This window comes from Heterocephalus glaber, unplaced genomic scaffold (assembly GCF_053883595.1).
Source record: "Heterocephalus glaber isolate CG9 unplaced genomic scaffold, H.glaber_assembly_v1.0 deba00001538, whole genome shotgun sequence".
Lineage (NCBI taxonomy): Eukaryota > Metazoa > Chordata > Mammalia > Rodentia > Bathyergidae > Heterocephalus > Heterocephalus glaber.
The window spans coordinates 1,385,602-1,402,040 of NW_028258333.1; the positions used below are offsets into that span (position 1 = coordinate 1,385,602).

At 39.0% G+C, this 16,439-nt stretch overlaps 1 protein-coding gene across 6 annotated transcripts in view; it reads right to left on the reverse strand.

Moving 5' to 3' along the window:
• Ctnnd2 (catenin delta 2) overlaps nucleotides 1-16,439 on the reverse strand; it is an 871,879-nt gene that overhangs the window by 319,282 nt on the left and 536,158 nt on the right. For all 6 annotated transcript variants that reach the window (XM_087189427.1, XM_004845189.4, XM_004845188.4 and 3 more), the window contains one exon: nucleotides 14,873-15,128. In XM_087189427.1, coding sequence (XP_087045553.1) covers nucleotides 14,873-15,128 — 256 coding nt within the window. The remainder of the gene's footprint in view (nucleotides 1-14,872; nucleotides 15,129-16,439) is intronic.

A 16,439-nucleotide genomic window follows, 5' to 3' on the forward strand; every position in this document is an offset into this window, starting at 1 on the left:
GGCAGGAGAGGGAGAGGCAGAGGGACCCAGAGCCTGCACCCCAAGGTTCTGCAAGGGGGCCAAGTACACGCTCATTTCTCTGTGCCATGCTCAGAGTTCCTGCCCAGGCCCCAAAGCTACTTCTGTGTCCAGGCCCGTGAGCTGGTTTTCAATGAGGCCTGCCTGGCCAAGGCTGCTGAAATCATTTCCTGCCTCTTTCATAGCCCTCTGGAAACCTACAACAAGCTCCCATTGATGGAGATCACCAGAGTGCATTCTCATTCCTGCAACTTGTAAGTGCTCACTGCAGTGAATGAGCCGATGCAGGGTGGTACACACAGAGCTTCAGTGGGGAGCAGGGCCTGAATTACAGACACACAGCACTGGCACCGGCAGATGGGCCTAGGGGCCCCAGCACACTGTCTGTTTCGCCTTCATTGCTACTAAAGCAACAGTGTAGACGAATCACACACAAGCTCCTTTCCTGTGGAAAAATGAAAAGTCGCCGTCATGCAGTGACTTCTACAGAGCAGGTCCTGTCAGTATGTGCTTATGTGCATGTGTGCATGCATATGCATGCATATGTGTGCAGATGTAGGTATCTGTATGTCTGTATGCATCTGTGTGAATATACATAATCACACTGCTTAGCAGACTCACACAGTGTTTGTGTTGCTAAAGGCCGCATTTACAATATGAGTGCTATTGCCTGTTACTTTCAATCTGATTTATGCTAAATTTCAATCCGTTCATGTCACAGTCATCCTCAAAACAAAGGACAGCAGACACGTTATGAAGCCCCCTGCAGAAACATGATGGTTTATCTAAAGAGGCTCATGCTTTATGTTTTCCTGTTTGATGTCAGAAGCACTTTACAACGTTATAGATGTTAATTGCCATTTACCTTAACGAGTTCTTTTCTAATATAACCAAGCCTGGCTTGAAATACTGCAGACATCTAGAGACAGAGGAGTCCTGTGGGCCCTGGGAGAAATAGGATTCTTTTTCTGCCTGCTTTCTCCATGTTGGTTGGAAGCTTTCCGATTTAGGGCCTCTGTGGTGAGTAACTGCCTTCCTCCTCAGTGTGAGGGGAAATTAACCCCAGCAGAAGTCATGAAATGCAACTTTGGCTCTAAAAGCAGTAAGTGTGGTAGGAACAACTGAGGTTATTAAATAGAATTATGTGGTGGCTGGTATAAGCAGTTACTATGGGCAATTTTAAATAAAAATAGAGTAGACAGTTTTCACTTAAATTCAATTTATTTTTAAGTTTATATGATTTCAAATATGATTATTTCCTATTTATTTCCTAGTTAATAATCTAACCTCATTTCCCATGTGTAAGTTTTCAGTATCCAAAACAGTCCCTGGTAATTTGGATTTATAAATATTTGTTGAATGAATAAAGATATCTAACATTGATCACCATGAGGCATTATTTCTTGAATAATATGAATAAATATTTTTATTCTGGAGAATGATATTATACCATCTAATTTTAAAAGCTATTTTATATTTATGCTTTTAACTGAATCTTATGGTTATGATATTTAAGTGATATATTTTTATAATACATTATTGCTATTTTGGCTGGATTCTGAGAAAACATGGGCAAGAGATTAAAGAACTTACTTAGGTACTATATTTGGTCAGCAATAAGGGAGGAAGAGTAGTGTAATGTTCTCCTTTAAAGTGAACTTTGGAGCTTTCTATGAAGCAGTGGAAGACATTGTTTCAAAAATAATCATGCTGAAGAACCATGGGATTACTTCACTCATTCTACCTCCCTATAGCTTCCTCTTCCCTCCTCCATACAGCTTTAGTTTCTGTCTATCAGATGCGGTGCCTAGCTAGCATTTAGGTGGCTCTTACCTTTTTTATTGTGGTAAAATATATACAACATAAAATTTACCATACTTACTATTCCTAAGTGTAAACTTCAGTGCCATTCAAGTGTACACTTCAGTGGCATTCACTACGCTGTACAACAATCACTCCATCTCCAGCATATTTTCATCATCCCAAACAGAAAGTCTGTAGGCATCAAACACTAACTCCTGTTGGTAATCACTTTCCCATTTTCTGTCTTTATGAATTTGACATTTTAGGTACCTCGTGTAAATGTAATCATACAATATTTGTGCTTTTATGTCTGGCTTATTTCACTCAGCATAGTGTCTTTGAGGTTTACCCACACAATGGCTGAAAACAGTGATAATCATTTATTGCTTCCTAGTTTCTTTAAGCAGGAATCCAGGGCAAAGAGGAGTATGGATGGTCATCTCTGCTGCATGATGTCCAGGAGACAACCTGGAAGAACCAAAGGCTCGACGACATGGGGGATTTGCTTCAAACATGGCTGAATCAACATGGTGGGCAAGTCGGTTCCTCACCATGGTCCTGCCTGAGTTTTCTCAGAATGGTGACCTGACTTTTCTACTTCCTAAGCCACACAAGTCACTCTACTGGGTGTACAGGCCAGCTCTAATTCATTGTGGGACAGGATGACACAGGATGTGACCCTCAGGAAATGAAGTCATTGGGAGCCATCTTTGGAGGCTTGTTACTTCAAACGTTATGGCTGTGAATTTTACGTAGTATGCTGGGTATTGGGAGATTCTTTCAGAAATGATTAAGACAGAATTTTATTGCTTCTGTGAAGAACTGAAAATACTGAGAAGAAAGGCTATAGTTCTAGTCATTCACTCAGTCATCAAAGGCATTCAAAAGGGAATATCCTGGAAAAGTAAAGGCCAAGATTTCATTTTCCCATTTATGGGGACATATGTGAGTATCCCAAGCTAATTTCATGTTATGCCCTTGATCAGAGAAGCAATTGCTCCCTCACTGTGGCTTTTAAGTCAGTGGTTTCCAAACATATGTCCTCAAACCAACTTTGATTTTTCATAACGTCACTTTTTTCCATTGAAAAGACTGTCCTACATTCTGAGGTTATTTCATGTCTGCCTTTCCTGTGTATTAAGTGGTTGGAGGTGATCCTTTGCAAAGTAAAAGACTGGCTCCCCCATGCTAGTGTCCACCTACCTTTGAAATGCAATTGGTATTTGAATTCAAGAAATGTTGGAAACCACTGGACTGAGTTCCAAAGACAAGGGAACCACCCCAGGGTCTTACTGTAGCATCCTTCAGAACAGAGCAGCTTACAAGGTAGACCGAGGCCCTCACTATAGGGGTTGATCACAAATGACCCAGTTATCAAACACTGTGAAAGCTTCATCAGGGCTCTAAAGGGGTCCCCAAGCTGTTGGCCCATGGACGATGCACCACAATGAAAATCTAAACAATAGAAACAGGTAAGAACAGAGCAGTGATTGAAAAGTCTTTAAAAAAACTGTGTAGCTAATCCAATGAAAAAGTGATGATACTTCTCTCCTCTCAACCTTCAACGCACTTTAGTACACAGCACACTCTATGTGTGGAGAGGCACAGCCCACTGAACTTTCTGTGGAGGTACTCTCCTCCTTCTCCTCTTTCTTAATCTCTTTCTCATTTTTGTGATCGAATTTAGTGGCTGGTAGAGCACACTTGGTTCAGTATCCCAGTTAAAGTAGCTGAAAATGATCTTCAGTAGATGAAAAAATTAAGTCACTGGATTTGTCAAACTATAACATATCATGAGCAAAGGAATTTCAGTTTAAAATGTACTTTTTCTTACTATAAAATGATAATTTTCTTTCTATTGATGTCAGTGCCTCCAAATTAACGGCACTATTAGCTGCAAAACATCAAGAAGCAATGGGAATTAATTTCCATTAGTTAACAACCGACAGTCAACTACAACTTACCTTGCAAGACATTAAATGTTTTGAGTGCTTCATTTTCGTCCTCAATTAAATGTTCACTATCAAATGGGGATGAAAAGTAGCTGATGATATCAAGCCAATATCAATAGGGGTTTGCACACAACATGGCCAAAGGGGAGCTCAGATTTTCGCTTCTGATGGGATAAACAATGATGGCTTTGAGAATGGATTAATTGAAATATACTAAAAACGAAATAGGTTTTCGATTGTAGTATAAAGGGAACAGGGAAGGAGGGACGTTCTTTTAATTAGGAACTGGCCAAATTATTTGAAAAGCTTAGAGTATCCTGAATAGTACATGAGTCCAAAAGGTTCACAACCATGTAGATTCCCACCAAACACATACAGCCACAACCAGAAGTGTGCCCTTCAAAAACCTAGCTATTGTGACTCATTTGTTTTTCTATATAGGAAAGGGCTCTGTGTTTTTCTAACTTTACAAATGTATTATCTCAGTTTTTAATGCCCTATCAATGTTGATAAATAGAAAAGACAGGAAATTAATATCTTGTTATGATGTGTCCTCTGTATTACTAATAATCATGTGTTTATGCAAATTTTACAGATCTTATTTCTGGTTAAATGTCCAGAGAGCCCATACATAAATGCATAATATGTATATTTATACATATTTGTGTATATGCATACATACATACATACAAATACACGTATGTATGTATACACATAGTGTTTTGGTTATTTATAGGTCATAAAGACTGATCATGTGTATATACACAGATATATATGCATACATAATATATCTATACATATAATCTGTGTGTGCACATTTATTCACCCACATAATACATATATACACATATAATCTTCTGCATTTATATAAAATTAAGTGTAGGACTATTACGATTATCCCCCAAAAGACAACCCTGAAGAATGGTTGGCCACAGGCGCAAATTCTGTCATCTGAACTGTCTTGGCTTCCTTTTTTCTACAGGGGCTCTCACTCATGGGAACCAGCCTCGGGTAGCAGGGCTGCTGACCTCAGTTTCATAATCTCATTCAGGGCGAGACTCACAAAACTTTGCTTTGATTCTTCAGAGGCACAAAACCTCCTTTTGATTCCTTTAAAACCACTTCCCAAAACTCTAAAAGGTGTCAAGTGGGAAATTAATGGGAGCACACAGATGGTAAATAAAATCTGCACATAAAATCAGAGCATTTAGGGTCCACAACTTCCTTTCCAGTTTGCAAGCTGGTCTATTTCTAAGAGATTCCAGAGAAAGGAGCTTCCTTAGTTTTGGTTCTCAGCTTGTTTTGCGGGGACACCATTATTCATATTCACTCCTTTTGAATTGTAAACATTCTGATAATTTCATTCAAGTGAGGATGAAGACTCGCTTCTCTCACCTACAGAGGACATCTCTTCTCATTTGTAGATTTACACAACAGAATCATTACAAAATGGTGCAAAGATTGGTTTCACCCGCTAGACCCCAACTCTGTTTCCAGTATGAAAAGGTCCCAATCCCATAGACACTACATATGCATCACACACACGTCCTGCACAGGGTCATCATAAGATGATGAACACAAGCGCGATGCAGGAAGGCTTATGAACTACTAGCTGCAGTTTCACACAGTGTAGTGATGATATTGCAAAATAATTATTATTTTACTTGAGAATCCAACACACTATTCCTTTAAACTACCAACTATTTTTATTTTTATATCATCATTGTACTTAGGATTTATAGAAACCTCAAAATTAAGACTAAAAGTGCTGGAAATATCATAGAGTTCTGACTTCTACTGATCCAAGATACCTCTGATCCTGGATGATATCATCAGATTTTCCCTCATCTGTTTGCCTATTTGGAAAAACTTTTCATGATAACTTATAATACGGATATTCTCAGCTTTCTTGAGTCAGGAGAAAGACAATATCTTTGTTCCTAGAACTCAGAGTACAGTTGCCTTTAGGTAGAAAAGCTAAAGTAAAGCTCTGGAAAGACAGTATTAGTTTATAGAACAGATTTACCTGTAGGTCATTAGAGATATGAGTTAAGCAACCAAGGACATCTTAGCTCTGGGGTTCATAATGCAGACCAAACACGAGACTCCCACAGCCACTCCAAATGGAGCTCATGAATACAGCAACTCTATGGTTAGGGAGTTAGGGAGGAAGAGCTATCGAGAAGGAGATGTGCAGTTAGTTAGCCTGGAATTGGCTTTTCCCCAAGTGATACAAGACAGTTCAAAGGTATTTGGTCCTCTTTAGAGAGCTGGAGACGTGGGTTTCACAGACGCGGCCATGAGTAGGTGGGACCCCATGATGAGCCTTTGAACTTGGGGTAGAATTGGCATTATTGGTAGTACATGGATGAGGAGGAGACTTTCCCTAGAGGAAAACCTGTGTACAGAGTCATACAAAACAAAGAGGTGAGCCATCACAGTGAATGGAGAACCTGCTAACAATTCACCGATTTACTGGCTAACTAGTGCCTTGTGTATGGATACTCATCCTTCGAAACTGCCTCTTTCCAGACCCTTAACTACATTGTGTCCTGGAAGCCCCAGTGCCAGACCCTGCCTCAGTATAAATGAAGTGAGGGTACAGTATTAGAAATGAGTCCACAGCTTACATAGGCAGCTGGTTACTCCTCTGAGTGGTTTTGAAGACATGAAGAAAAATATTATTCTACGTACAGAAAAAAAATCAACATTGTTTATGAATACTTCTTCCCCATAAATTGATGAAAGGGATTTTGCAAAGAATTGGTTTGCAAAACAAACAAAAGGGCATTCTGTAGCGAAGCTTTCTCTTCCATCTTCCGTTCCCTCTTTTGGCTCTGAGGTCTGAGTCCTCCTCTTCCCAGTTTCCTGCTGGCCCAAGCTCGGTCCTCACTATACCTCTCCCACTGCTGCTCTCCAACAGGAAGTGCTCCAGGCAGCTGCTCCTAGTCCTCTTCTTTAGCCTTCCTACCAGAAATTCTGGGCCTGTACATTTTTCCCCACTTCCTCTGTGGCTCTGACTCCCAAGCACTGTTCTCAGCTGAAATTGAGGTCCTCTTGGGGGCAGGAGTCAGGGATTGCTGCAGAAATGGGGGTGGTATTAGGAACCAAAGCTAAAATGCGTCCTCCTCTATGCCAGGAAGTAGTTCCAAGACATTAAGGTCTTAATATATTTCATCATCATTGTAATTTCCTGAAGAGGTTACTTTCATCATTTCCACTTTACCTCACAGACACTGAGGGCAATGTAGATAAGATCATGCCCCCAGTTCCAATTTGGTAAGAATCCTTTTAGCCTCGTGTGTGATGGCCTTCACAGCACAGGACACTTCTACTGTTCCCCTGGGTGCGGGATGGGACAAGCTTCAGGGCTGGGCAAAGTCACTCCCTTGATGAGAGAGAGAACACTGGAATTTCTCCTCACATATTTTACTACACAAAGGAGGAAAACGAAACACTGTGACAGTTCTTCTTGGTGCTGGCCTTGGGCCTGCAGCCGGTTGCACATTTCGGTCAATGGCACGTCTTAGCAGGAGCTGTCATGTGGAGCAGTTGCTATAGACACCGCTGCTGGCTCCTCTCTTTGCAAAGGGAACCCTAATGCTGCTGATGTGTGTTCGTCCACGTAGGCTTTGAATCATACCATCTACCTTAACACTCCCAAAATGAACAAGATAGAACTAATAATGTAAATATGTTCCAAAGCCAGAAGTATAGCCAAGCGTGCTATCTCCCTGTGCCTGGAGTCATCAACACCAGCCACGTTAAATAGGAAACATGGAATGTTATACTCAGGTCTAAATTACTGAACTGCTTTGGTTATTATAAAGAAAGATGATCATGGTTAAAAAGCAAAATGAAATAAAAACATTGAAGTGTTATTCTTTAAAATACCCCATTTTAAGTTCTACCTTTAGTTGACAGTACTTTTGGACTATTTACAGTATATTATAGGCCAAGACATGTCTAGTCAGTTGAGCAGTGACTTAAACTAGTGTCTACCCAGAGCCTTATACTGTGACTTTATTCGGGAATAGGGTCTTTACAGATGTAACTAAATTAAGATGAGGCCATATGGGTTCACAGGGACACTAAATCCAATGAATTGTGTCCTTAGAGGAAAACGAGGAGATGGAGGGACAGAGTTGAAGATCACATGAATAGAGAGGAAGGTACTAAAGTGATACAGCAACAAGCCCAAAACAAAACAAAACAAAAAAACCATCTAGGGCCACCAGAAGCTGGAATAGGCAAAGAAGGCTTTTCCTCTCAGAAGATCTGGAGGGAAAGCAGCATTGCTGACATCACCATTTAAGACTTTTGGCCTCCAGAACTGTGAAAGTTTAAATTTCCTGTGATTTAAGGCCATCTAGTTTGTGGTAATTTGTTACAGCAGCAGCTATGTTCTGAATACCTGTTTCATCTCCAAATTCATATGCTGAAAACTAACCAGCATGTTGGCGTTAGGAGAGAGGGAAGTTTGGGAAGTCAAGGGAGTGGAGCCCCCACAAGTGGGGTTAGTACCCTTCTAAAAGAGTCCCCCAGAGCTGCCTGCCCTTACACACGAAGGGAGAAGCTGCCATCTAGGAAGAAAGGGCTGTCACTAATGATGCAATCTGGTCTCTCTTAGATTTGACTTTCCTAGACTTAGAACTATAAGAAGTTCATTTCTCTCACATATAAGTCACCCAACCTGTGGTATCTCTGTCATGATGGTGCAAACAAGCTGAGAGGAGCCCTAAGAAATCCGTGCATATGGAGGTGCAAGTTGCCATTTTATCCTGATCATGGACAGACAGGGACATTCAGAGATACCACCCTTTGTGAGCCCCAAGCCCGCTGAACTTGGCCTCAGTGTTTTAAATGGGTCCTCTCCTCTCTGCTTCCAGCCCTCTGTTCTCTCTAACTGCTGTCTTTGCTTAGAAAGGTTTTTCTGTATAAATAACTTATATCCTGGAAGGCTATGCCAGCCCCTCAACCCCTCTCCTGTGCGTCTTTGCTTGCATCTGTCTTACTGATTCGGTGCACCATGGCCATTTGTGGATAAATCTTTCTCTCTCACACAACTTGGAAAGCTCCTGAAAGAACGAAGATGTGTTCAGCCTATCGTCAAATCTGCAGAAGCCACCCTCAAACCTTTCAGAACAAAGGCACCGGGAGTACGCCTAGTGCCTTCAGACGGAGCTGGAGGGAGCGCTCCAGAGGATGCAGAGCCACGGCGCTCTGCACTGGGCCAGCTCTGGCCATGCATTAGTAAAACCTCACTGAAGACAAACAGATACCTCTCAAATCACCAAGAGACTTGGAGCAGTGACTACAGTAACTGTACGGGATAACGAAGTTAGGACTCAGAAAAGATCCCTACAGTACAAATGATGGAATCACCTTACAAAAAGTGAACACAAGGGGTAGGGATTTAGCTCAGTGATTCTGCTCCCTGCCTCGCAAGCACAAGGTTCCAAGTTTGATCCCCGTTACCAAAAAAAAAAAAAAAAAAAAGAAAAGGTGAACATAAAGCCCCTTGTTTAATTTGAAAAGAAAATTAAAAATTTGAGGTAAGGATATTTGATTCATAGCTTTGAAGAATTTATATTGAAAAGAAGTGGCATCTTGCTTAATTGGACAGTTAGTATTGGTACCAGTACTCATGATTCTAGCTAGAAACACAGGATTAGAAGTTAATCAGATTTGGATTCAATATGTAACTCTCTGAGTCTCTCCTATGTAAAAAGGCATTATAGAAAGTCATGTAGAGGCATTTGGAAAGGATTCAATTAAATAAAAATATAAAAGTTTAACCGTGAGCTTGGGCCATATTTCTAAATTACAGTACCTCGGTTTACGAATTTAATTTGTTTCACGATTTTGGGGAGGATAGCCACATTCATGTTCGTGGAGTTTGCAAAGGGAAGCAAAATTTTGCTGAATACTTCTTTCGAGAACTGAGCTGTCTGCGAACAGAAGTATTCGTGAACTGAGGTATTAATGTAATTTTAACTGTCATTGTTAATATTATCCCTGTTATAAACATTGTCATCCTAATGTCAAAAAACCCCACAAGGAGCCCGGGCTGTTACCAGGTAACATTCTTTCTATGCTTGTGTGTGTGTGTGGGGGTGGACAGAGTCTGGGGGAGACTGACCGCTCAGGCAGGGACGGAAATGACAGCTCAAAGGATTACAGGAGCTGGGGGCTGTCCTGGATGCTGGGGTACCTGACCTCAAAGAAGTCCATTCTTTGGAGTAGGAATCCAGGGAATTCATGAACTTTCAAAGCTCAGAGATAAAATGGAAAAGTGAATTTAGATGCATATTTTGCATAATATATATTAGGGAAATGTGAATTTTTCTGAAAAGAAAAAATAAGATGTTTCTAGAGTCGTGAGTGGCCAGCTGCTAGACAGGCAGAGATGCAGTGGGCTTGGGGTGGCCTGGTGAATTAAAGCCTTACAGGCGTTTTTCACACTTGGAAAGTGTTTGCACTGTGGATCCTGCATGTGTTCCTCTGACACTTCCTGTTATATGCAGGATCCAGGAGCATTTGAGGTGAAGAGCAGACTCTCCAGGGATTCCCTACCCATGAGAACTAGGCTATGAGGAATATTACAGGTTTTCATTGCAAACACTTCAGTACTGTTATTTAAGTTACATAATAAATTATGTAGTGATACTGTTTAAACTTTAAGATATAAAATCTCTTCTTTAAACTTTTTTAAAGCTTTTACCATTGTGAAAGCATTTTTACACTATATTTTGCTTCTTGAATATTCAATTTACCATCAATTACGTGAGTATATCAAAAATTGATAACAGTAAATGTATTGTATACCTAAAATGTACTAATAAAAAAATTTAAGGAAAAAAAATTCACATTAGTGAGTAAACTATTTGACTTAATATATAAAATTTTATAAAAAATAGCATTTTAAATACATTACTGAGGTTTGCTTAATGATCAAATATTTGGAAGCAATACTTTTTAATGAGATCTAATAATATGATATTGAAAATAAAAGAACTTTTAGTAATATTTCACAATGGGAAATAAAATATAGTAGAAATGTACATATAATTTTTTTAAGTACCTAATTTTACATTATTGATAAAGTTTTGTGGCTTTGAAAAAACACAGCTCCATGGAGGACACATTTAGTTGGGGGCAATTAAAAATGCAGTTGATGACTGGGGCTTAAAATCTGCATTAAAATGTGCCATTACATGGATTTTTCTGTTATGACGAATAACAAAAGTAAGTTTTATTGTAAACCATAAATGCCATGAATGAGATTTCTTTTAGCACATTTGAAAAATTGCTTTTGGGATAGTGTACAACAATGATTTCCACATCTTGAAAAGGGATTAGTCAAACATAATTTGAAGATGCTGTGACTACTATAATTTACATATTATGCCATTAAAATGTTTTTGACATAACTTTTCTTCTTTTAGAGACAAGGACATTTATAATATATTTAGTATACCCTGTATATTAATTTTGTTTTATATATTTTTCTACCTCATTAATCAAATTTTCAAAATAAGAATGTTATTATGACCTTATTTCCAACATCACTGACACCATATAATTTAAGATTTATTTTTTACTTACGTGTTTAGAAACAACAGTATACAGAACTCAATATTTGATGTAGCATCCAGAACTGTGTTAGCTATGTCAAAAATTCTAAACAGATTCACATTTCGTGGAAGATAACACTTAATTACAAAATAAAAGTGTTCTAGGAAATGTGGTCATAAAGTGAATTTTATATGTATAAAAAAATCATTATCCCAGTGATTGCTGACTTTAAAAAGAAAATTGGATTTTACCATCTCTTCGGATAAAATGTTTCTGTGCATTCCTTATTGGGATGGGCAGCTGATAGGAAAGGGAGAAGACCAAACTTTTGCCACATGGAACTGAGCCAAACATCCACAAGAAAGTGCAGCCCTTCAGCACCAGTCCTTTTATATCCTGTGGTTCGGAGTTACTCAAAGCTCTGCTTCTAGTTGGATGACTTCAAATTCTTATATTTAAATGCTGCATTTGCTTGAAAATTTTGCACTGAATAACACTAAGACTTTTGATAGCGATAAGAAACTGGTATGCAGTTAAGATGAATAAGGTTGTAAATTGGAAAAAGAAATAAAAGAACACAACAAAGATCGCAAAATAAGCAGTTATCAGGGTGTTGGAGCTACTTAGGCAATGTTCTTCACATTCTTTCCAAATCCTGCACATTGACACCTGGCACTAACCATCCACAATCATAAGCCGTGTGGGACCTAAATGCAGTATTTCTTTTTGTTTCTCCCTCTCCCTCCCCCCCTTTTTAACAAGGAATCAAACATACTCATGCCAACACACACTCCAGTATGGACTCTGTTGTATGTGCTAGAAATGGGAGTGATCACCGGTGCATCAACCTGGCAGCAGTGTGGACTTTGGGCACTCATTTCACACCCCTGCCCTTCATTTGAGGCAAAACTATGGGATATCAGAGTTTCTTTCCCAAAGGAGGCTCACGTCAAAGATGGAAGTAGAGTCTGAAGACTGTGATGTGCTGGAAACATTTGTTTCCAGTGGTAACAAGGTCTGGTGTTTAATGCCTTACATGGTCTGGCGTTTAATGATAAATAAAACTTCAACATATTCTCTCAGGTATACGTATATATAAAAGTATAAAAAAGTAAAAAGACTAAAAAGTATAAAGCATAATTCATAATGCCAAAGTAAGTAGGTGTGGGCCCTGGAAGTTAAGCACAGCAATATTTAGCACTATTTACCTGGGAAGAATCAAAATTCGTCAGTCAAAGGAAAATGAAAAAAAAGTTGTCTTAAAAGAAGTATTATATTTTGGATTTTATTTTTTAGATTTAGCACATTTTTCCACTAAGTAATACTTTAGCATGTTTTTAATAGGAAAACTCTAAGAGAAGGGCATTATTGTATTTAATACTCTATTTGTATAATGCCAGGTTTATTCATATCACTTATATTGAGGCACAAAAATCCAATGCTGGTTCTAGACACGGTTCTCTTTGCTTTGTCTGTATGTGTGAGCTTAGGATAGCAGTATGGGTTTTTTACAACGGACACATAATGCCAATAGCTGGCATTCTTAAAAATAATAAATTTATAATTCATGCAGCACTCATTTGCATACACATTTAACACATACAAAAGATTAGTGGTCAAAATTCTCTTATTCATTCAACATTACCTATTATTGTTTCTCTTTTTTTTTTGGTTCATAGCAAGCACTCAATAAATACAAATGATATCTATAACTCAAAATAGTAAGATCTGTGATAATATATTGAAAAAAGAAAGTTTATAAAAGTGACAGCAGTATAAAATGGGAAGAATATTCCATTTAATGAAATACAATGTATTTAACACACAGTATAACATGCAGAAACTAGGCTGTAGCTGGAGAAATATAAATGTGGTTTCTTACTAAGCCCATTCCCCTAATACAAAAATATAATGTCTTTCCCTTGGAGATAAAATGCTTACTCTAAATTTAAATATACAATGTTAAATATAAGCAATAACAATTCAATGATATATTTTTCTCTTTTAGCACTTCCTAAGACTTTACTTTTGTTCTACTTTTATATATTTTCAGTATTGTGTTAAGAAAAATTGCTTTAAAGTAGAGTGGTGAAACATTTTCTGAAGAATATTCTGATAAGTGTTAGCTATGCCCACAAGCTTAATTCTGTTCATGATTGTGGTCGCAAACCGAACTGGACAAGAACCAAATGAAATTCCCCAATAAGATCAACACTGAACCTAACCATTCAATTTGTTTCAGCTCTTGTTCAATTCGGTTTGCTATTAGAATCGTTGAAAGAATCAAGTTCATGAAGAGAGGTACCAAGTGCATGCCAAGAATACTTAAATACACAGGGCAGATTTCAGAATCATGAGTATAGGTTGCTGTTAAGATTGAAAATCTGGAAAACCAGTACACTGAGCACTGCAGATGCAAGTTATCTTCTGATTTCTAGCAGTTAACAATGAGCATTTACTGCAATTCAATTTTACAATGAAGGTTATATGAAATACAATATTTAGCAAGGAGTTTCCAAGTGGGTTTGATTTGTGCTGAAGTGCCATCTCAAAGAATACTATAAAATGATCCCATTCTGCTTTTTATGTTTGTAGAAGTGATTTCTTTTTGCAAAAGGATATATGTAAACTCTTTAGTACACTGAATAGGATCTGAATGTTCTGTCAGTGAAATTTCCTTGAGATGAATTTCACATCTACCATCAGAATTAAGGCATTTGTCTTTGCATACACATATACCAGAAATGTGACCTCTGTACAGTGTTCACAGATGCAGAAAAAAAATATATATATATGTATCTTGGGACTCTATCTGCATAAATACAATGGCTATGAATCTAACATCATTTAACTCTACAGGGAGTCAATTTCAACTTCAGAAGCCAAACATCCTAAATCCTCTACCACTGCTGGAAAAAAAAAAAGGGAAAAATAAACCCCATGATAACAATTTCTTTAATATACCGTGTTCAAGTTTTTATCAAGCCCCAAACAACCTAATCCTAATATTTACTTTCAGACACGGAAAAATGAAGGTCATATGGAATTTCTCAATTTTCAACTTCTAGCATACCTTGGGAGGTGTACCCTTTACACCAACAAGTAGAAATTACCCGTGGTGCCCACACATGCGTCCACGGAGATGGCAACATACCTAGATACCAAATGATATCAAATGACAGGATCTTCTGTCTCTTGTCATCAGTTTTTGCTCCATTAAAGAAGGTTTCTCTGGGTCTTATCAAATGTCTGAATTCGCCAGTACTTTCCCGCTGTTCGCATCAAAAGATGTTGATGGTTTGACACTGACCACAGAAGACACCAGTTGCCCACCCTAGGAACCCATAATGCTCCATATCAAACAACGGCCACCAAAAGTCACATTTTTCATCCTTTAGTACTTAGCCAGTGCCACGAATGCAGTAATGCAACGCAAAGAAAGGAAGAGAGAAAACAGAAACGTATAATGTGTGCTGTTACAAACTCTCTTCAGACATCACGAGAAAAAGGGTTTTACTCACCTGGGGTCTTTCTGAATGCTGTCAATGGATGGGGACCTGGCCAAGGTGGCTTCGGGTGGGAGGGCAGGGCCAGATTTGCTGTAGGGAGACTCCACGGAGGGACAATACTGGAGCTGTCGGTAGGGGTCCGCGTAGCTGGAGGCCGGGCCCGCGGCGTAGCTGGCCCTCTGGAAGGTGGCTGCAGAGCTGCTCTGAGGCCCGTGCTGGCTGCCTGTGCGCTGCAAGGGGATGGAGTCCACACCCGGGGAAGATGGGGCTAGGGGAGGAAAGTAGGCACAAAGTAAGACACTGAGGACCTGCTCACGGAAACGGCTCACCAGGTCTAGGTGGGGGGAGAATCACACACATAAAAACAATAGGGGTTTGAAAGAATGAAAAGAATTAGTCTGTCACATCTGCACCGATATATTCAATGCTATCCAGTTAAATGATACTCAGCATGGTATTTTGGAAGCACACCTTACAGGGACAGGAGGCATGCAACTGTTGCGTGTATATTGCTAAGAAACCACCACAGGAAGGCGTATTCATCTGGAATATAAATTCTGTGAAACTGAAAGCCAGCCTGGGGAGAGGTGCTGGGGTACAGCACTTGTCCAGCACATGTAAGATCCTGGGTTCCGTCCTAGAATAACTCAGAAGTAAAACCCAGATGAAATATAGAGAATATTTTATAAACAACCATGGGCAGTTTTTTGAGTTGATAAAATTCAGAATGCATTCAGGTAACATTACAATAACTGTATCAAGGGTGTAAAATAAATTTAGTATTGAAGTAATTTTCCTGCATAGAATGAAGTTGGAAAGGAAGAGGAAGTGTGCATTGAGGATGGGTGTAGGCAGAGGTGGGCTCCTGTTTCCATAACTAGCACCAGAGCATCCCATGCAAGGTGTTATGGTTTCTGTACAGTAACTTCCCAAGTAAAGGTGGACGGGATCAAATGCACTGGGTTAAATGTAGGCATGTGGGAGCAGGAGGAGAAAACTAACCCATCTGCAGAGCAGATCAAATAATGAGCTGATAGGTCTTTTCCAAAAATATTTGCATCTTTTCAGAATGTCTAGGTGGTTTTGAGATTTTATACCAGTTGCAAAAATCAGCATGGCTATTTCCACACTCAATCGTATTTTTTGCTTTCCTTCCTAGAGCCTTTTTAGACCATTTCATGTCACTATTAATGCCTGATCCTCAAAAGTATTTAATATTTACAGCTTAATTGACATACACAATGAAAATCATAGCTTTTCTATCAGTAGAATGTGATCAGTTATCTACTGCTCCAGCAATGGTTAGCCATGATCAATATCACATGGCACATTTATTTTCTGGTACTGGAGGTGAGTATGTATGCAAAATATAGCCAGTGTCTAGATACATTCACCTAGACCATAGGTGTTCTCTATGGACTTAGATTCCAACTGTAAATCCCCCCCACAATTATGACTCTTACACATTTTGAGTCATGTCACATTGAGAAAATAAGTGTTAAAAGATGTTAAGGAAATTGTGCTGAAATGGCAAAACGTGGCCGAGGGAACTGGAGGAATGCATTCTAATGCTGAGAAT